The sequence below is a fragment of the Nelumbo nucifera genome, chromosome 4 (assembly GCF_055504915.1).
Source record: "Nelumbo nucifera cultivar China Antique chromosome 4, China Antique-T2T, whole genome shotgun sequence".
NCBI lineage: Eukaryota > Viridiplantae > Streptophyta > Magnoliopsida > Proteales > Nelumbonaceae > Nelumbo > Nelumbo nucifera.
Window position 1 is genome coordinate 95,438,791 of NC_142652.1, and position 21,964 is coordinate 95,460,754.

Below are 21,964 nucleotides of genomic sequence, written 5' to 3' on the forward strand. Positions count from 1 at the left end.
GAGCTTAACTTGCAAAGCCAGACGCTGCTGCTCTAAGGCCAAAGCCCTCCTAAACAGGTACTAAATAGGACATGGGTTCTGCTGCCAATACCTGTGTGTGAATCAGGCAACATGACCAATTACGAGTAAACATGCCAGTGTTCCAAAGAACCTACAGTCCCATGTGTATAGAACACTGTCGTGTTCACTTGTGCTTAGTCATGTCGCATACTTGTCTTGGCAGAATATCCCGATACACTACTTACACAGAATGGCAAAACATGATCTCTGTATACTTGATTGAGGCAAGGCTATATAATGATGATTATGATGATGATAAACCAGACATATTGAGTGCACATTTATCTTTTGATTTGAAAAATGTACCTTTGGCTTTTATCTTTATGTGATCATTTTAAAATGAGATGTACTCGCATGCTCATCTTATGGACCATTGGATTGGACTTCAGAAACAAGCCCGGTTTCAGTCAGTTCAAGCCCATGCTCACAGTGTTTGAACAACCTCTCCTAACAAGTACGGAGGTATTCTCAATGCAAGGCTGTAAGGGGTGTTCTATACATGAGAGTGCATTGAATCTTTCCCATTAGAATTTTATGAGACTTTTCTTAATATTTTAATGCATACTTTGGATTTTGGTCAAAAAAAGGGAAATACCTGATTAGTACCTTTTACTTTGGACCTAGTACCACTTTGGTCTCCCAACTTTACAATGTGATAATTCAGTACCTTAACTTTCAAAATGTGCCAATCTAGTACATGTCGTTAACTAGCCATTAAGTGGCATTTAAAAAGACATAAATGCCCTTCGAATGTCATCAAATCTTCTTTTACAACCATCTAATGGTACAATCTAACAGTAGTAGTAATAAAGCATTGTTTCAGTAGTGCTCTCTCTCTCTCAGCCCCATGGTTGCCCCTCAAAATCTTTCTTGGCTCAACTACTAAGAATCATATAAGAATAAAAAATCTTGATTTCATATCGACTAGAAACCTCTGTGAGATTTTATCTCTCTACTGGAAACAACTGGGAAGTCTGACTTAGCAATGAAGAAATCCCATCAACCAGTGACAACCCGTACTGGAACGAGTCCTTCTCATTGGAGTGTTTTGGAACCCAATATTACCATGGAGGTACTCGAGCATAAACAATGATGCTCAAGCTTAGATGGAGAAGCAAAGCACCGATCCATGTGTAGGTTGATTTTACAAGATTCTCATGTAATGTGATTCTTGACTAGGGGTGTCAAGGGTATTCGAAAATCCGATTTCAAATTTGATATTCGACATAATCGAATCGACTTCAGATAATTTGAATATCTAATCAATCGAATTCAGATATCCTATTCTTACCGAATAGTTAATCGGATTCGAATTCAAATATGACCTAATTCGATTCGATAAATATCCGAATTCGACCGATTATTTAATTCTTATATATAATATATAAAATATTTTATATAATTCATATATAATAATTAAGTTATATAAATAATTTATATATTTATTAATTATTTAAAATAATTAATTAATCGAATTGAATATTCAAATATTTAATTGGATTCGAATTCGGATATTGCCTGATCCGATTCGAATTCGATCCATTTATACCCCTAGTCTTGACCAAGCAAAGTTTGAGGATCATTTCCCTGCATTTCTAACTATAATGAAATCCTTTCATTTCAGTTCATAGCACTGGAATGCATGCTTCATAAAAAAAAGGGCGAATCAATAGGCAACCAATGAAGTATGATCCAAGAGTTCACCCAACCAACCTGCTTTACGGAATCAGTAATTTCAAGCCTGATACCGTCACCAAGAAATAGAGCCACACGGATGAACGCAATTGAAATTAGTTCAATTGAACAACTACGAAAAACACATCTGAGGATTTGAGACGCTTTCAAGAAAGAACTTGGGCAGGAAAACATATGGATGGGATTACGCCTCTGTTTCATTTTCTCGAGGAAGATGATAAGAAATGTTTTATTTCTAAGGGTAATTTTGACATTATCAAAAGTTTTAAGTTACAAAATATGTTAGGTGATACACATAACTGATAGGTGGTTAATGGTAGGTACTAAATTGGCACATTTTGAACATTTAGGTACCTGGATTGTTGCATTTTAAAGTTCAAAGACCAAAGTGGCACTATAAATAACAAGGTACTAATCGGGAATTTACCCAAAAAAAATATCTATAACCTTGCAGTACTAGAAAGAAGAAAAATCTTTTAATATATAAAGTATTTTTTTATGAATTTATTTAGTTTAGGGAAATTGTCTAAAACTCACCACGAGTTTTTAACATTTCTCTTCACAACTTTTCAAAATAACTAAAACTCACCATGTCAATAAGTTTTTATTTTCCAAGACTCACCTTTCGTTAGTGTACCGCTAAAGCTTCTTAACAGAGGTGTCCATGTCAGCATAAATAAAAATTGTCATGACCAAATTACCCTTGAATGGAGAGTTAGAGGAAAAATGGTCTTTTCAGTTTTCAATTTTCTTGTTTTTTTTTTTGCATTTTTTGTGTTTTATTATAATGTTCAATATTTTTTCATAATTTCTGTTTTTTTACATTTTTCTATTTTCTACAATCTATAAATTTTCTTGTATTTTTGTTATTTATTTACAATTTTTGAGTTTTTCTATAATTTTTTGTGTTTTTTTCTACAATTTTTATTTTCTGATTTTGTTTTTCAATTTCTATAGTTTCTATAATTTGAAAATAATTTTTTATTTTGTTTTCAATATCTATAATTTTTTAATTTTTTGTAATTTCTATGTTTGTATGTATTTTATATTTGAAAATATTTTTTTGAACTTTTTTCCTTTTTTCATGTCTAAATATTAAAATAGTAATATATTAACACCCGTTAATTTATGTTGTATATATTTTATATTTTTCTATGAAGGTTAAAATGATAATATATTGACACCGGTTAGTCTGTTTAACATCAAGTTAGTGACATGGTGAGTTTTAGACATTTTGAAAAGTTATGGCGAGTTTAAGAGAAATGCTAAAAACTCATGGTGAATTTTAGACAATTTTCCTTTAGTTTATTATGAGTTTAAGCAGTTTTAGTGCTACAAATGTCTTCCCCTATCCAAATTTGATCCATTTATAATTAAATCAAATGTCTATCCCTATCCAATCGGATAAAATATCATCCGATTTGCTTGTATACACTTAAAATTTATATAGTATCTAGTAGTTTGGATAAGTTATTTTCAATTCATTCTGTTCATAATACATAATATCAAATTTATTTTTAGTTCATTTCGTTAATAAAATATAATATTTTGATCAATTGTCTAATTTATTAATGCTATTTAGCATTCCATTGTAATCCACCAAATAAGATTCAATTTGAATTCAAATATCGATCAATGCAAATTGGACCAATTTGATCTGATCCACTTGCAGCCTTAATCAAGATATGAAAAACAAAGGTTTCTTTGCAATTTTAATAGTAGTCTGCCTTTGCGGTCTTCAAAAAACCTCGTTTTAAATGCCTTCGGATTTGGCCCTTTGAAGTATGAGCTAATCAAAACCAATTTACCAAAGAATAAAAAAGGTTACAAAGGCAATGATGTTAATATTGAAAATGGGTGTATGTGAAAGTTTAAAATATTGATACAATATGTTTGATATATAGAGTTCGGATCACTTGTCCACGAGAATTCTGCCCATGTTTATCGCAACCACACATGGAAAACATCTCATCCTCTGGATAGTATCATGCAAGGGGAGATGTTTCCTATTCACGGGGGGTAGTGTATTGTGGGTAGGCATGAGCAGAGTTCTTGTGGGCAGGAGATCCGGAGTCTGATATACCATATAGGATGTATCATATCATGTCTGTATAAAAAGGTATGGATACGTGGAACACAATGAAAACGATACAACCTATGTTGGCAGTCATAGATGATAACCATCGACATAAATCAATAATTGATGATTCTTCTGAATTTTTTGACAATTTCTATAAACTCTCACAACCATAGAAAATTATAAATGATTCTTTATATGTTTTAAATATTTTCATTACAAGAAATAACAATAAAGGGATCTATCAATGATCTTTTAAGCTCAATGATCTAATAATAATTTGTTGCAAAAATAATTTTGTTTTTAATTTTAAGATAATTTTAAACAATAAAAATCATTTATTTTATATATTCTAAATGTTTTTTTGGTAAGGAAGAACTATCTTATATTCTATAAGATGGATTATTGATAAAATTATTTTATGATAAGTATATGTTTTATACTCACGGTATTGTTGATAGTAATGTATCTCTTTATATAGACCATGGAAGATTGTAATGTATCTCTTTGTATAGACAATGGAAATTTACATTTCTTATGTGTTTATAACTTATTCATAATTATTTAAACTTTAAATTTATTATTATTTATGTATTTGTAAGATTTATAAGAGTTTCCCCAATGTATCTCGTGTATCCATTTCTTTCGGCCATATTCATACATACCCAAAGCGTATCATCATACATATCTATATCCAAGCTTACCAATAGAAATGATTTTGAATACTTTGAATCTTGTATATACCAAATTTGTGAATGCAGTGCAAGTGTCAGCCAATACATATTATATCAGGAGCTTCCGATACGCCTCTACAGAGGGCATATCGGGGTTTTGACCAGTTCAGGGGTGGACAGACCTTAAACCAGCCCCTCTGAACCGACTTTGAAAAAAAAAAAACAACCGATACTGCAGCGTATCAGGCATATTGATATTTTGAACATTGTTTCCATGTTTATTTGTTAAATTGTTCATTATGCTATATGATATTTGGTTCCTTTCTCTTGCACTGCATTCACAGATTTGGTAATACACCTAGTTCCAATATTAACATCCAATCAGATTACTTTCTAGCTATGCCTATCTGGCATGTCCATTAACCATACTAAGTCGTGTAGTAAAACTATCAAACAAATTCAGATAATACAAATGGAAGAAAGATAACCAACCTATAAAATTCTCACATCTCTTGTTAGGAAAATTTCCCAATAAATACTTGAATTCACATCTGCGCCCCACAAACCCCCACAGCATATCCCAACCATGTATTGGAAACATCTCCCACTGACAACTTCGGGAGATGTTCCCAATGCATGCTGAGATGTGCATGTGGGGCGTTTGTGGGGCGCCTTCTGTGGGGCACAGTTGTAAATTCCAAATACTTATCCCAATAATATGGGGTCAGGCAAAAAAGGTACTAGAGAACATTGAAATATTTAAAATGTAAATACTTCCTAAGCAAAAATCAAAATGTTAATCATGACAATTTCCAGGCTCTCATTATATTTGAATTTTGTATAATCAGGGGCGAATTTGAGTTCATTATATAAATATAGAATTATGAATTTGTTTCTAAATCAAACACATGTCTGAGAAGGCTGAGATGCACAACCGTAAACTCCTTACAACAGGAACAAAAATATTAATACCTGCATATGCCATATTGGTTCCCATGAAAATGCCCCTCCTAGTTGTGCCATAGGACAGTAGAGAAGGAAGCGATGGAGTCTGATCATAAGGCCTCTCCTAATTTCTCCCATGAAAATGCCTGAACCTGCCGGGGGCAAGCAACCCAGGGATCGAAGTTGTCACTGCAGCACCATTGTGATTGACTGTGGCATATGGAACAAAGTTGTGCCAAAGGGTGGCTACGAAAGGCATATGCAGATAGATTTATTTTACAACACTCAACAAACTCAATCCTTGTGGGGACACTGAAGCAAATGTCGTTTCTCACAGTTGGAGTAGAAACACCTCCAAACTTCTTGCTCCACGAAGGAATTTTTTTATAGTAAAAGAAAATTTATTTAAAGAAAAAATAAAGAAGTGGGTGTGGAGTAGCTACTGGTTGAAGGGGATTATCTGGAGGATGTCACTTGGAGCTACAAAAATGAGTTAAAGAAATTCAAATGGCTAACAAGAAATATGTCTATAACAATACAGTGGGTTAGGAGATCAGCTAATGCATTTGTCGATGTCTTGGCAAAACAAGGGACAAATAGGGAAACATTATTCTGGGCGCAACTGTAACTCTTGTTTAACATCAACATTCATGTAATCTCTGTTGTAGTTTATGTATTTGCTGTTTGGAGAGGCGGCACCTTGCGCCTTTAAGGGGATTTTCATGTAACCAATAATTGAATTAATGGAAGATGATTTTATTTATCAAAAAAAAAAGAAGGTACAAGAAAGAGGATAATGAATCACGCTGGGGAAAGAAGCAATATCTTAAACAATCAAAATCCCCATCACCGAAACACCCACCCCAAAAGACAAAAGCAATGCACCAACACAAAATATAAAACAATGATGACAGACAACAACCGAACAACCCACACCTCCCTACCCAAAAACTTAGATCCAATCCTAGATCTGGATAGAGAGACAACTCCTCACCCCCAAAATCCACAACCCCCTAACCTCAACTCCAAGGATCAAAATATTGATATGTTTGATACCCAAAAGTGGGTATCGATGCATGTCGATATGACTGATTATGACTGATACGATACACACCCCAAATCCACACCCTTGTTTTCTTTATTTCTTTTACCTTTTTTATTTTAACAGCATGAGAGGGATGTCCTCCCTCTATCATACCAAACAGCCAAAATTTCAAAACTCCTTGTGGGAGTCCAAGCGTTTCCAGGTCCACTGATATGGTATCCTGTATCAGATATAGTTTTCAAGGCGCCAAGGCGAGGCTAGGCAACTGGGGGGCACCTTGCCGCCTAGTCGCCTAGGCGATGGATTTTTTTTAGTGAAAAATACATATCCTAGGTAGTTCCCTAGGTTCCATAACCATCTTTCCTTAATAACTATCCATAACTTTCATAGGAAAATTATAAACTTCATGTTTATGTCTAGAAAATCAACATATTTATGAAAAGAAAAAGAAAAAAGAAAAGAAAATTCAAAAAATATGGGGACTGAACCCCTATTTTTATTATAGGAAAAGAAGAAAAGAAGAGGTGGAAGAAGAAGAAGATGTGGAGGAAGAAATGTGTTGATTAGACAAAACATTAAGTTTTTACCTTGCTTATTGGTTCAAATTCTGAAGTCTTTTAGGGTTCAATACAGCAGTTAGCAATGTTTGTGTTGATTAAACCCTAACAAATAAGAAAATAATAAAAAGAAACTATTTTATAAACACAAAAAATGATATTTTTGTTCAATAATGTCTATCTTATAATTATAATCTCAAAAAAGTAACAATGTAAAAGTATTTTATAAGACAGTACACAAAACTGCTAGGCGACTAGGCGAGGCGAGCCTCCAAGGGCGTCTTGTCGCCTAGGCGTCGCCTTGACAACTATGGTATCGGGTGTATCCTACTGATAGTTTGATCCTTGCTCAACTCCATTGGCTTGATCAAAGTCCCCTCTATTTCTCTAGTAGACCTCTTTATTTATTTATTTATTTATTTATTTTGATGTGTATTTCTCTTGTCTACCTTCTCCAGTTTCTTGATCTTATTATTAGATCCAACCCCAAATAAACCTCATTTCTGCCTGACAAAAACTTACAAAACTTAGTGTGATCTACATATAGAATGTGCAAGATAACCTAGTGTTTTAAAAGCGCAAGGCGCAAAAAAGGCGTAGGGGCCAATTTGCGCCCAAGAAGCAAGGTGGAAGGCGAGGCACACGCCTTTTTGAAATAAGGCACAAAAACACAAAAAAAAAGTCAGAAAATTCAAAAAAAGCCAAAAAAATTTAATAAAAGCAAAAAAAAACATTAAACATAATATTATAAAAAAGAAAGGGGCATCTGATCTAAAAGAATCAGTCTTCTGAGTAGCGTGTATAAAATTATTGCAAAATTGTTGGCTTTAAGGCTGGGAAGGGTGATGGATCCCCTTATTTCTTTGTCTCAAGGGGCTTTTATCCATAATAAACATATCCGAGATGGTGTTCTTATAGCTAATGAATTGACTCAAAGAAAAGAAGTGGGAAGAAGGGGCTGGTGTGCAAAATTGATTTGGAAAAAGCCTACGACTATGTTAACTGGGCTTTCCTAGACTACATGCTAAAGAGGATGCACTTTGGGCAAAAGTGGAGGAACTGGATGAAGGTGTGTTATTACTCCTAGATTCTCAATCCTGTTAAACGGGCAGGCAAAAGGCAATTTTAAAAGTTATAGGGGCTTGCGGCAGGGAGACCCCCTCTCCCCCCTTTTATTCCTTTTTGTTATGGAAGGATTGGGTAGGATGACTGCTAGGACTGTGGAGGGGGGATGTTTAGCAGGCTTTGAAATATTTCCTAATGGGGAAGAAATTCCTCTTCTCCAATTCGCTGATGACACCCTGTTTTTCTGTGGGGCTAAAGCTGATCAGATTTTGGCTTTCAGGAATATCCTCTATTGGTTTGAAGTGGTTTCAGGTTTAAAGGTTATCCTAGCTAAGAGTGAAATGATAGCTGTTGGAGAGGTCAGTAATTTGCAACCCCTAGCTGATTTGTTGGGCTGTAGGGTGGGGGCTCTACCTTCTTCCTATTTGGGACTGCCCTTAGGGGCCAAGTGTACCTCCAAAAGCATTTGGTCTCCGGTGGTGGAAAGAATGACCAGCAAGTTAGCTTCGTGGAAGGCAAGGTGTCTGTCTAAGGGTGGCAAGATAGTTCTGTTGAAAAGTGTTTTGGCCAGTATTCCTGTGTATTTCATGTCTCTGTTCCCTTTACCGGCAGAGGTAGCTTTAAGATTGGAAAAAATCATGAGAGGTTTCTTGTGGGTTGGGTGGAAAGATTCCAGAAAGTTTCATCTGGTCAGCTAGGATCAGATCTGTAAACCTTTCAATTCTGGCAGCTTGGGAGTCAGAAATGTGAAGAATTTCAACATGGCCCTTCTTGGGAAGTGGTTTTGGAGGATTCTGCAGGAGCCTAATGAGTTATGGAGTCAAGTTATTGTGCAGAAATATGGATTCCATAGCAATGGGTGGGTTCTAGCAAAGCCTAACCTCTCTTATGGTTGTGGGGTGTGGAAAAGGGATTTACAAAGCCTATCCTCTTTTTCAGAAAGGTTTGAAGTTCAAGTTAGGGAATGGAGTAAGTTTGAAGTTATGGTCTGATCCTTGGTGCTCTGATCCTCCTTTGAAAGAGTTGTTTCCCGTCTTATTCCAGCTGGCTTCGGATAAAGATGCCTTGGTGGTGGATTGCTATGTTGGTTCAGGAAACTCTTCAGTCTGGTCTCCCTCTTTTAGAAGAGATTTCAATGATTGGGAGATCCCGCAGATTATGGAGCTGTTCTCAAGGTTACAGAGATGCAGGCTAATTCCTCTAGTTCCAGAACAGTGTTTTTGGGGGTGGTCAAAGACTAAAGTTTTTTTTTTTTTGATAAATGATCAAAGACTAAAGTTTTCTCAGTAAAATCCTTCTACTCCAGTCTGGTGCCTGAGTCCTCTAGCTCTTTTCCCAGTCCTTTAGTGTGGGGTAGTGTAGCCCCCTCTAAAGTAAAGTTTTTTGTTTGGGTGGCTGCTGAAGGAAAGCGTCTGACGAAGGTTATGCTGGCTAGAAAAGGAGTAGTGCAATCAGATGTAACCTGTATGCTGTGCAGGAGGGGTGAAGAAACTTCAAACCACTTGTTTCTTCATTGTGATTTTTCTGCAACAACCTGGGCCCATTTTCTCAAAGTAATTCATTGTTCTACATGCTTGCCTAATTCAGTAAAGGCTCTCTTAGAAGGCCGGAAAGTGGGGGGAATGAATAGAAAGGGAAGGATCCTGTGGAAAGCAATCCCTCTAGCAGTGCTGTGGTCGATTTGGAAGGAAAGAAACAGGAGGATCTTCGATCAGAAACAGCTTCAGGTTGAAAGAGTGAAAAATTTAATTGTTGATGAACTTAGAGGGTGGCTGAGCTCCAATTTGCTTTTCAAGGGGGATATTATGGCTTCTTGAGGGGCTGTTAATTTTTTCTGAGTTTTTTAAGCTGTCCTCATTTGTACTTCTCTCTTGAACAGTGAGCAGTTTGGTTGCTTTCTTCTGATCAATAAATCTTTACTTTACCTTTTCAAAAAAAAAATAATATTAATAAAAATATAAACTTAAATTTTAAAATAAATGTTTTAAAAAATGCGCCTCGCCTGTTCGCCTAGGCACACCTTTTAAATCACTGAGATAGCCAATCCCACTTCTGTCTTAAAAACCATCAATAAAATGTGCCGCTCTCCAAGTTTCAGCATTATACATAAAACCTTCAACACTAATACAAAAAGGAAGGGTGAAAGATAAAATTCCTCTTTCTTCTGTTCTCCAAGTTCCTAAACCACTATCTGCCAACTGAGGGGTGGCTCAGTTGGTATAGCGGAATCGATTCCCACAACCACCGACTTTTGGGGGGGGGTTATTAGTTTGGTGCATATCACCAAATACCCCCAAAAAAATGAATACCACTAATCTCCTTTGTGTTAGTTCTTTTAATAAACAATTAAAGTGTTATGCAACTTTTTATTGATAAGTAAAATGTTATGTGACTTTTTTTCCTGATTGTTGTCTTTTATTTAGGATCTGAGAACTTAGAGTATGATTGGAAGTGGGCATGAAGCCAATGCTGTTTAATTATGCCCAAGAACACCATAGTATAATACTCATAGGAAGCTATCATTGCAATACTTCTTGACTTATCATCTAGAACCAAAGCATACGTTTCACTAGGGGGGCAGCATTCAGTAGTGCTGAATCGACCTCCGGCCGCTGAAAGAGATTGTTTGGTTGCACCTACAAATGCCAAAAAAGGCCTCTCAAATGTTCAGTAGTCAAGCACTCAAACTACCTCTGAGCACATTCGGAGGTTGCGGACAAGAGATGGTTTCGCCCTTGCCCCTTTATTAATTTGAAAAACCTGAAACTACCCAACCGGTTTGAACAATGGAGATGCCAGTGAGTATGGTGCTTGTGCTCCCTCATCTCTTCCTCACTGTCGATGAACAGAGGAGTTGATGATGGTGCTCTGTTTCAGTGGGTTTGGGTTGCAGCAGTCAATGGACAGTAGTGACATTACTAACTGAGTTCAGTGGGATGGGGTGGTGATCAATCTTGCTGTTGTTCTCTTATCACATAGATTTATATTCAGTCCTTGGTGGTACTAGAAGGAGAGGAGAAATGGGGGCACCAGTAGTCACTCTGCTTGTTAGATGATGGTGTTCAAAGGAAAATAATGACTAGTGATAATATTATATAATATTTTATATTTTATTAATCTTTTTATTATTTTTAACATTTTATTTTATTTTATAACAATTTTTACTATTTAATATTTTTTAACATTATTGCTTAATTTTTATTAATATTATTTATTATTATTTTTAATTTCTTTATTTTATCATTTCTTAAAATTTTGTTTTTATATTTTTAATCATTTTCATTTGTTGTTATTTAAATAACAATTTCAGAGGTAAATTTGTAAAATGCAAAATTTTCAGACATCACAACATTGAGATTGTCGAACTCCACTACATTCAAACACCTGCAAAAGTAGAAAAGCAAATTTTCCACAGATTACTTTCACAATTTTTCAAAGGTTTTTTCTTTTGCTTTTCAGACTTCAGACTTCAGATTTACCAAACACCACTTAAAGACTAAGTGTTCCACCTCATTCCAAACATTTATTTCATACTCAGAAATTCAAACGCCCAATTTTGTTCATTGAGAGTATAGTGCCACTTAGCATCTCCTGGATCCTTCTAAGCAACAACTTAATAGTGATCAAGCTCTTACCACTTAGGTAATTTGAGATTTAGTAAGAAAAGCTTTGCTCCCTCTCCCCCCGGCAACTAGGGGTGAGCGTTTGGTTTATTTGGTTAAAAAAAATAAAAATCAAAACCGAATTAAGGAGATACTGAAATAACCAAGCCGAATTTCATTATATATTATTCCACAATGAAATTCAGTTTAGTCATTTTTTTTTGCCTTTTTGGTTAACCAAATTTTCAAATTTGAGAACTAAAACCCATAACCAAAATATCCTAAAACCAAAATAACTCAACCAAAAAAACAAGAAACCAAAATTTTTGGTTCAGTTTTTTAGTCTCAACTAGAATATGCTCACCCTTACTGGCAACAAAAAAGTAGTAACTTATTTGTGCAATAGGTAAATCCTAACAACATATATTTGTCATAATTATGTCTTAATAGCTCTTTTCCAAATCTTAGTGGCAAAACCCAAAAATAAGAAATACCAACTAATCCATTTTTACATGAAACAAGTATCCAAAGGCATCATGGTCAAATACTCCTCCCATTTGTTATAACATAGATCCTTGACAACAGATGCTTTAGTTTTTCTAATGAGACAGACCAGCTTCCCTCATCTTTCAATATATATTTTTACTGACTACTTCATTCAGGAAAGTTGGCACCATGCAATTTATTGTAGTAATTAGCAGGTTGGGGTATTGATCAAAAAAAATTAGCAGGTTGGGGTATCACTAGATTGGCCAGGGTAGATCAACTTTCAAAAGTATGTGAGAAGGTATTAACACCAGTATTGACACTTGTAGCATCTACTTTGTATTCAGAAAAAAAGTTGGGTTAGATTGAAGGTCAGGTTGGGGTTAGGGTTGAGCCCTTAAGCAACCCAATCCAACCTGTTAGGATTAATACTCCGAATTACCGATTAATTAGTATGGCGATCAGGAAGCAAACTCAAAAAACAATTGAGAAATATGCGAATTATAAAGCATATCATAAAAGCAAAAGCGGAAGGTAAAGATGACACCAGATTTGCGTGGTTCGGTCAAAGTGACCTACATCCACGGGAGAGGGAGAACTTGTTTTATTGATGCCCTTGATGAGAGTACTACAAACTGGCCACCTTAATAGTGCCGAGATGCTTTTAACGAAGCCTTGACGCACTACTAATAAACACCGATCAATAAAAGGGACAATGCGTTTATCACTCAAAAAACTGTGGCTCTCTCAATTTTACTCTCTCCATATAAGAGCTCTCTGATGCTCACCACACCATTTGATCTCTCCCTGGAAGCTCCTTTTATAGAGAAGAAAATGGGAACATGATCCCTAAATTTCAGCAAGATGAAAGGTGTGGAGCAATTTGTGGATTGTTGAATTACTGAGCCACACCAATCATCAACACAACCCAAACCCATCATGTCTATTAACATTTGCATATATGAATTTACACACACCAATAGTTCTAAATTCAAAGGATTTGATCTTTTGGTGCAGGTGTAACATAAATAGAATATCAATAAAGCACCATTACTCTTTTTTCTTATTAGTAACTGAAACTTTTATTATTAAAGGAAGTGTATTATATAATATAATACATGCTTTACAAACCATAATTTAGGCTAGCAAGTAGCAATGATACCTAACCCAAAATCTAATTATTCAGATTTACAATTCATTCACCAATCACAGATATAATCCCCAAATACACTTGAGATCTCCTAATCCACTGTTTAACAATAACTTTGGATTTTTTTGGTGAAGTCTTATTGAGTGTTTATAAGCATACAAACAAAGTTTCAAAAGAAATATGAAACTGAGTACGTAAAAATAAAAGAATACATATGGATATCTTATGATCAAAATATATACAGGGATTACAAATAAAATTTCCAGAGACTTCACCACTACATATCTTGGCATCTCATAGAAAAATAAGACATTATGCTGACCAAAATTCAAGGATATGTTGTTCATCTTCATACTTAATAGCTTTATCCAATACCACATAATTATCATATCAAATAGACAAGTGAAGAGACATGAGCATCACCTCTTTTTTCTCACCAGAACTGTAGTAACACTCAGACCAGTCCATCAAAAAGTCCAAACTGAAGATCCAATTCATATCCTGTGACAAATGAAAACTAGTCAGACACCTAATAACGGTTTAATGCTTAGATGAAAATAAAACAAAAAAGAACATAAGACCTTAAATTTGGAATATAACCTGGGAGGAATCAACATTGTATTTTAATAGTTTTATGATCTTTTAATGTGAAGGAGATAACTCATAAGGTAGCCTCAACCAAAGATCTTCAAAGAGGATTCAGGTAGTGAAAAACCTCCAACTTCCAGTTCTGGTGTCACAATCATTCAGCTTCATCTACAGCTTTTGTTACTTTAACTCCTCTCTTTCTCATCTCATCATACAGGCCTGAAATTGCAGCCTTATTATTTTCCTTCAGGTATCCCTTGATAAGAACCTGACAAACAGCCAAGTCAGGAATTATTCCTCTTTTCAGCATGTCCTCAAACACCTGTTTTGCTTCAATCATTAGCCCCTTATTAGCCAAACCCCAAATAAGGGAGCTAAAAGTGAATAGATCAGGACTAATACCCTTTTGAACCATTATGTTCTTTAGCCTAAATGCTTCCACCAAATTCCCTTGCTTGCAGAGCTCAGCAATCCAAGAAGTGTATGTATATTTGTCCGGAAGGAATCCTGCCTCTGACATCTCTCTAAAGACCACCTCCACTTCATCTAAATTCCCTTGCTTGCACAGCCCATCAATTAGCACAGTGTATGTAATTTTGTTTGCCTTCTCTTTGCTGAAATATCCTCTTGCTTCTTGGAAAAAACCTTGCTTGGATAGCCCATCCATCAATGTTGAAGCAGTTACAACATCCAGATCAAATCCCCGATCCACCATTTCCCTATATATATCTAATGCTGCTTTCACATTCCCACATTTAAAATATGCATCTATAAATGTGGTTAGAATTATCTCATCTGGTTTCAACCCTTTCCTCTCCATCTTTTCCTTAATCTCTATTGCATCACCCAACCGACCCTTACTGCACATGCCCCAGATGACTACTCCATATGCTGCTACATCAAGTCTAATCCCCTGTTCATGCATCCGGGCTACATATTTCATGGCTGAATCCATACTCCCTTTCTTGAAGTGTCCATCTATCATCGAGGTATAAGTTGCTGGATTGGGTCGAATACCATCCTCCAACATCCTTTCAAACAAACGATCAGCTCTTTCTAGCATCCCACACTTACAAAGTCCATCAATCATTGCAGTGTAAGTAACAACATTTGGAGTAAGTGACAACTTGAACATTTTCTCATACAACTCAAATGCAATTTCCAAACTGCCATTTTTGCAATGCCCATCAATTAAACATGTAAAAGTAACCAAATTGGGAGATATTTCGGAATTAGTCATATCCCTAAACACTGCATAGCCCATATCTAAATTCCCTAATTTACAGAACATATCAATCAATGTACTATAAGTAGTCACACTTGGTAAGTAGCATTTCCACATTAAACCCAGATAAACAAAAGCCTCTTTCTGCATTCCAAGTTTACAGAACCCATTAATAAAAATGTTAAAAGTAACCAAGTCAGGCTTACACCCACCTCTTCGAATCCGGTTCATGATCAAAGAAGCTCCCTCTAAATCCCCAACGCGAGAGTACCCATCAACTAAACAGTTGTAACTAACAATATCGGGGACACAACGGATACTTGGCATCAATTTCATAAGCCATTCAGCCGATTTCAGATTACCCATTTTGCAGAACAACCCGACTATCGAATTGCAGGAAGAGAGATGAGGAGTATATCCTCTGGAGATCATATCGAACAGAATCTTCAAAGATAAATCGCCGCAGTTCGAGGTGATGATCTGGTGAAGCAACTTGTTGCAAGTCCATGAATCAGGAAATCTTGCGTTTCTTCTTAGTCCACTGAAGAATTCCAGAACTTTTCTGGTCATAAGATACGCATGAGTTGAATCATGAGAATAGAAGCTCAAAATCTATAAATAGTTAGGGTTTTAGCGAACTCCAAGGAAAGAGAATAAGAAGGTTTAAGGTTTTTTTCGGAAAATACGAGAAGGCCCTTTGTAGAAATCTGAACACCAGGCCGGCCCATACAGAATCTACAATTACTCTCTAATTCAACTTTTGAAATTATAAGCCATGCCATGTAAGCATCACACTTCTACTTAAGCTTTTCATGTGATGTGGCAATCCAACTTCGATTACATGTCACAATAACATTTATTTAAAATTTTATTTTGAAATTTATCCTTAAATTGCAAAGACTAAAATGATCCTCTTAAGGCCCACGATCATTGTTCTCTCCCGCCCTCCCTGTTCTCTCTCTCTTTCGTTCTCTCACACTCGCAACTCTCTTCTCTTCGACTGCAGATGACTGAACTTCGGTTGCTCTCCCTCTCTCTTGTTCTCCCTCCTCGCTCTCCCTTTATCAGTCTCTCTCGTTCTCCCTCTGTCTCGCCGCCATTCTCTCTCTCTCTCTCCCGGGCTCCCTCCCCCTCTATCGCTCTCCTGCTCTCCCTCTGTCGCCCCCACTTTCTCCCGTTCTCGCCCCCCTCAGTCTTGCTCCCCCTTTTTGCCCCCATTCTCTCTCTCTCTCTCTCTCCCAGTCTCCCCTCCCATCTATCGCTCTCCTGCTCTCCCTTTGTCTCGTTCTCCCTCTACCTATAAATTTTTAGGTAGCATTGTGATTTTTTCACTTCTATTCCTGTCTCAATTTATACCAAGTGAAGGCCCATCTTAACCAGAGGCCTTCCCTAACCGGAGGAAATTATCATTTTGAACACTTGTGCCACTAACAGGTATTTTGACAATCTCTTTATATGATATTTTAATTTGTTATACTCAATCAAAAAGTCATTTCAAATAAATTTGATTTTTTGTTCTCTTTACATTTCTATCACAGTAAATAGGTTGTTGTTTTTATATAAAAAAAAAATTGTTAAGTTGTGTTTGATGTTGATTCATTCCTGTTGAATGTGCATTGGAGAACGAGTATACATTAGTTTACACATGGAAAAGAATATCAAGCAAGTGTGTGTTTGTAAAATTTATTGTATGGAGGGTCAATTTACTTTGGTTATAAAAATGTCTCTCCAAAATTAAGATGATAGTTTAGTGATAATCACTCATAACAAACATTAATAATCACATATTGTTTTGTTGTAGACTCTAGGAGGGTGTTTGCCTTCTCAGCATGCTATTCAAATTCCTCTTATAAAGAGCCAAATTTAGTTAATGAGAAACATTAGTTTGTACGTTGAATGTCCTCAAATCAAAGATAGTAATTAGGTGATGGTTACTAGGTTGGCACATTTCACAGTTTATTTGCCAAGGGGCCAATAAGATTTGTTTTTTTTTTGTTGAAAAATAAGATAAAATTCATTAGGAAAAAATACATTAGGATGGTGAAAATCCATAAAAATTTCCAAAAGCCTAACTTTGATCTCACAAATCCCATACTAATACCTGTAGAACCGAATGACAAAATCTTATCATATTTTCTCTAAACAACCTCTATCACAGTCCAAGAAACAAACCAAAATATTCATTTATTGTCACAAGAGAACTAAATAAGAGAGAGTACTGCAGTGTATATTACATTGAATTGAATCCTGGTTTTCGTATTCCAGACATAAGTTCTTATCCAATCATCCAATAAAGGGACTTTACCTTACAATGATCCCAAGGATTGGCAATCCGGAATTAAGTCCTAATCTTTGGCAGTTTTGGACAAAACTGAAACCAACATTATCTTGCCTGGCATTCTTGGACATTACCAGTGCACCGCTAATGGCCCTCTCATACAAATATATTCAATGGCTTGGATTAAGCAGCAACTCTTAAGCTCAATCATTTCTTCGACCTAGATTTTCCACAAAGTAAATGAAATAATATCAAAGATGATGATTAATGGGTTTTGTAGCTCCTTATGTTAAAACGAATTGAGATATTCCTTTATTGCCAACTGATAATCCTTGTTTGCAATGACTTTTGCAGCTCCTTATGTTAAAATTTGTCATTTTAATTGCATCTTGATAATTTTTTACCAAGTTAGATGATGCTTACCAAGTTGGCACATTTTTCTCTACATTTTCCAAGGGGTTATGTAGATTTTTTTGAAGAATAACATAAAATTCATTAGGAAAAAGAACACATTAGCAAGGTGATAAGTCATCACCCAATTTTGATCTCACTGGTCCCATACTAATACCCCTAGAACTGAATGGCAAAATCTGATAATCTTTTTTCTCCAAAGAACCTCCATCACAGTCCGATAATACAAACCAATGTATTATTTTGTTGTCAAAAGACATTATTTGTTTCCAAAGGCTTTCGGATGTCTTTATATTAAAAATAGTCATTTTAACTCTATCTTGGTAAATTTTTACCAAGTTAGGTGATGGTTATTGGGTTGGCACATTTTGCACCTTATTTGCCAAGGGGCCAATAAGATTTGTTTTTTTTTTTGTTGAAGAATAAGATAAAATTCATTAGGAGAAAATACATTAGGATGGTGATAATCCATAAAGAATTCCAAAAGTTCAACCTTAATCTCATGGATCCCATACTAATACCCGTAGAATCGAATGGAAAAATCTTATCATATTTTCTCTAAACAACCTCTATCGCAGCCCAAGCAACAAACCAAAATATTCTTTTATTGTTACAAGATCTTGCTTCTTTTCTATGGCTTTTGCATGCCATTATATTTCAAATTGTCATTTTAATTCTATCCTGGTAAAATTTTACCAAGTTAGATGATGCTTACCAGGTTGGTACATTTGGCCCAGTCTCTGGCAAAATCTGATAATTTTTTTTCTCCAAAGAACATCCATCGCTGTCCGATAATACAAACCAAGGTATTATTTTATTGTCAAAAGACATTGTTTGTTTCCAAAGGCTTTCGGATGTCTTTATTGTTTGTTTTCAAAAGTCAAAAGATATTGTTTGTCTTCTAAACATTCTTTTATTGTCACATGGTACAGAGTATGTATAAATTATATATTAAAGAGAGTGTAAATGGTGAAATACAGAGTATGTATAAATTATATATTAAAGAAATGAAAGAAATGATGATAGTGCTTTTCCTTTCAAATTTATAAATTATCTACCTTAGAAATCATATTTGAAAAAAAACAAATGCTGAAATGCAGAGTATATTCATGTCTTTATTTAAATGGGATAAAAGATTAATATGGGTTGAATAATTCACAGTGATAAAATTAGATACACAATTCGTAATATTTACAAGATCGCATAGCCTCTTTATTTAAATTTATATGTTCATGTCTTTATTCTGATTTATGACAAGGTTTTCATATTGTTTATTGTGTAGAAATGGCAATAACTCCACGCAAGATCTTATTATATTATTGCACTTTTGAGGATAATATAATTGGGGTTCGTGTTGACAGTCAAATAGATTTTAATGAATTTATTGATGAAGTGTGTGGTGGTTTGAAGGTTCATGCTAATAGCGTGAGCTTACATTATACAAAACATTCTTCTTGCCATTAAATGGGCCACATGACCTTTCAAATCTGTTGGAGTTTAATAATGAGAGTGCAAAGGTGCATGTGTTTTGGAAGGGCATAGAGCAAATTAATGTTGAAACTCAGCCAAGTCTCCTCATGCACATATTGTACATGATTTGGCAACATCTTCTAGACAATCAACAAGTGATCTTAACATCTGCAATCATGCCAATTTGTTAGCAGTTTGGGAGCATGAGATAATTGGAGTGGGGCAAACATTTGACAGTGGAGATGATTTTTGGGATGCACTAAATAAATTTTCCATTGCTAGAAGATTTGCATATAAGTTTCTAAAGAATGGTAGAGAATACATACAATGTAGATGTGCTGTCAACACTTGTGGATGGGAAATGCGAGCAAGTGCAGTTAGTGGCGGGCCAACATACAGGGTGTATAAGTATAGTCTCGTACATACACATTCAGATGGTAATGAATCAAGTTGTCAATTTCGTATATCAAATAAATTCATAAGTGTTGTTTTGTTGGAAAAGATTCGTGATTCTCTTAAGTATCTTCCATCAGATATAATAAAGGATTTTAGTTGTGATCATGCCATTTCACTGACTCATAAACAAACATGGCAGGGGAAAGAGAGCTAAAGATTTTGCTTAATGGGTTTGCAAATGATTCATATAAGCTTATTCCTTGGTTGTGCAAAAAGTTGGTTGAGACTAATCCAGGAGCAGTTGCTACCTTTACCGTTGATGATTCAGGTATGTTTAATCAATTATTTGTTGCTTTCAACTCATCCTTACATGGCTTTCGAGTTGGTTGTTGTCCAATGCTATTCATTGATGCGGCCCATTTAAAGGGTAACTATCAAGGTCAATTATTAGCTACCAATGCATATGATGCGAATAATCAAAGGTTTCCAGTTGCGTTCGCAGTTGTTTCATCTAAGTCAATTCCAGATTGGACTTGGTTTTTAGAGAATTTGAAAATTAAATTGAATGATGATCGAAAGGTAGTAATTGTTTCTGACCGTAACACTAGCATTCGACATGCAGTAGAAATTGTGTTTGACTCTGAATATCATGCTTTTTGTTCAAGACATTTGATGGAGAACCTTAAGGGATGCATGCGCCGTCTACGCTTATTAAAGGCTAAAAAAGAGGTAATCGAGGATTATGTGAATCAATTAATTTATACAAGGGATACCGTGAAGTTTGATCTCTATCTCAGTAAAATACATAATCAGAATTTGGATATCTATGGTTGGATACTGGATAGTGATCCGCCACATTGGGCAAATTCTCTATTCAAGGGTAGACGACATGATAAGTTTACATCTAATCTTGCAGAGTCATTTAATGCATGGGTGTTAGAGGCACGATAACAACCTATCATGTCCTTAGTCAACATAATTCGATTGAAAATGACAGAGTTGACATTTAAGAGGCAATGTGAAGCTAAGGGATAAAAACAGTTAGTGAGCCTTAATATAGAGGATTTTCTTAAGTTTAACATATCAAAGTCCATAAATTTAAGATCCACACAATGTGGGGATAATGAATTTAAAATTCGCTATAAGGGAAAACAAGAAATGGTGCACCTGACTTCTAGAAGTTGTTCATGTAAGGCATGGCAAATGGTTGGATTACCATGTGTGCATGCATGTCGTGCCATTGGTCTATTAGGCCTAAACATTTATGATTTTGTAGAATAGTGTTATTTGAAAGAAACTCAACAGGCAATTTACTCCGAGCACATACATGCGATGCCTAATTCAGATATGCATGATTTCAGTAATGAGTCAGTTTCTTCTATGAGCAGTGGTGTTAATCATAATATTGTGAACTTGTTGCCACCAAAGCAAAAACGTCAACCTGATCGACCTAGGACTAAAAGAATTGAATCACAACCAATTGAAATGAGGGAAATCCATTGTAGTCGGTGTGGAGAAAGTGGTCACTACCGACGCACCTGTCGAGCTGCAATCGATTAGTGGGATGCATTCCCAAGTATTATAAGCACAGGTACAGGTTTTTGTCTTGTCTTTTGGTACTGTAAATGTCTTACACTTTAAATTTTTTGTGTAGTAATTGTATTTTTTGTAAGTAGTGGAGTAATATTTTGCAACTTGTGCCAAAAATAGAACTTGGAATTAGTAGTGAAAACACCAGCTTTTAGAACCCTCTTGTACCTTTGATTTTGATATTTCTTTAGAAAAATACCTATTGTGCCACCAGGTGAGAAACTTGCACCAACTTTTGGGTTGATCTCTTAAAAGTTAATTTTAACTAAGTAATAGGATATTCAATCCCATCATCAATTTGATAGCACGGGTATTTGGATAACATAAAGCTGTTACTAAGAATCTGCAAACAACATAATCTATAGTATAAATTAAACATTGAATCACCTATCACTCAAAGCTTGCATCTTCTTGGATGCTAGTAAATGGAGGTTTATTCCTTAAAAGTCAAGATACTTTTAGAACCATCAACCTGGAGGAAAATAAATCCAGGAGCCTAACGCCATTTATGTAGTTTTGTGCTTTTCCTCATTAGGAATCTAAATATGATGCAGTCTAAAAATAAAAAACTCAACATTATTTTGCCCTATTCTGATGCCTCATTAGTAGTCAAATCAATCCATCATCCTCAGGCATGATTCTTCTGGCAA

At 35.4% G+C, this 21,964-nt stretch overlaps 2 protein-coding genes across 5 annotated transcripts; one reads left to right on the top strand and one right to left on the bottom strand.

Annotated features, from left to right (window-relative positions):
• Positions 1–5,302: 5,302 nt before the first annotated feature.
• On the bottom strand, positions 5,303–15,835 carry LOC104610782 (Tetratricopeptide repeat (TPR)-like superfamily protein). Of its 4 annotated transcripts, none has more exons than XM_088886570.1 (3): positions 13,957–15,835; positions 13,780–13,857; positions 5,303–5,603 (listed from the first exon to the last, which is right to left on the bottom strand). In XM_088886570.1, exon 1 carries the CDS (start codon positions 15,737–15,739, stop codon positions 14,099–14,101), a length of 1,641 nt encoding a protein of 546 aa, XP_088742696.1. In that variant the 5' UTR covers positions 15,740–15,835; the 3' UTR covers positions 5,303–5,603; positions 13,780–13,857; positions 13,957–14,098. The 4 variants fall into 4 exon arrangements, with proteins under 4 accessions (XP_088742696.1, XP_010275861.1, XP_088742695.1 ...); XM_010277559.3 differs by having other exon boundaries at positions 5,303–5,931; XM_088886569.1 differs by having other exon boundaries at positions 5,303–11,502.
• A 4,081-nt stretch (positions 15,836–19,916) lies between these two features.
• On the top strand, positions 19,917–20,675 carry LOC104610860 (uncharacterized). The gene has a single exon (XM_010277682.1). The coding sequence runs from the start codon at positions 19,917–19,919 to the stop codon at positions 20,673–20,675; it is 759 nt and encodes a 252-aa protein (XP_010275984.1).
• The last annotated feature ends 1,289 nt before the right edge of the window (positions 20,676–21,964 follow it).

Excerpts from the sequence above, each read along its gene's own strand:
- LOC104610782 (XM_088886570.1), bottom strand. The coding sequence starts at position 15,739 with ATGACCAGAAAAGTTCTGGAATTCTTCAGTGGACTAAGAAGAAACGCA.
- LOC104610860 (XM_010277682.1), top strand. The coding sequence starts at position 19,917 with ATGGCAGGGGAAAGAGAGCTAAAGATTTTGCTTAATGGGTTTGCAAAT.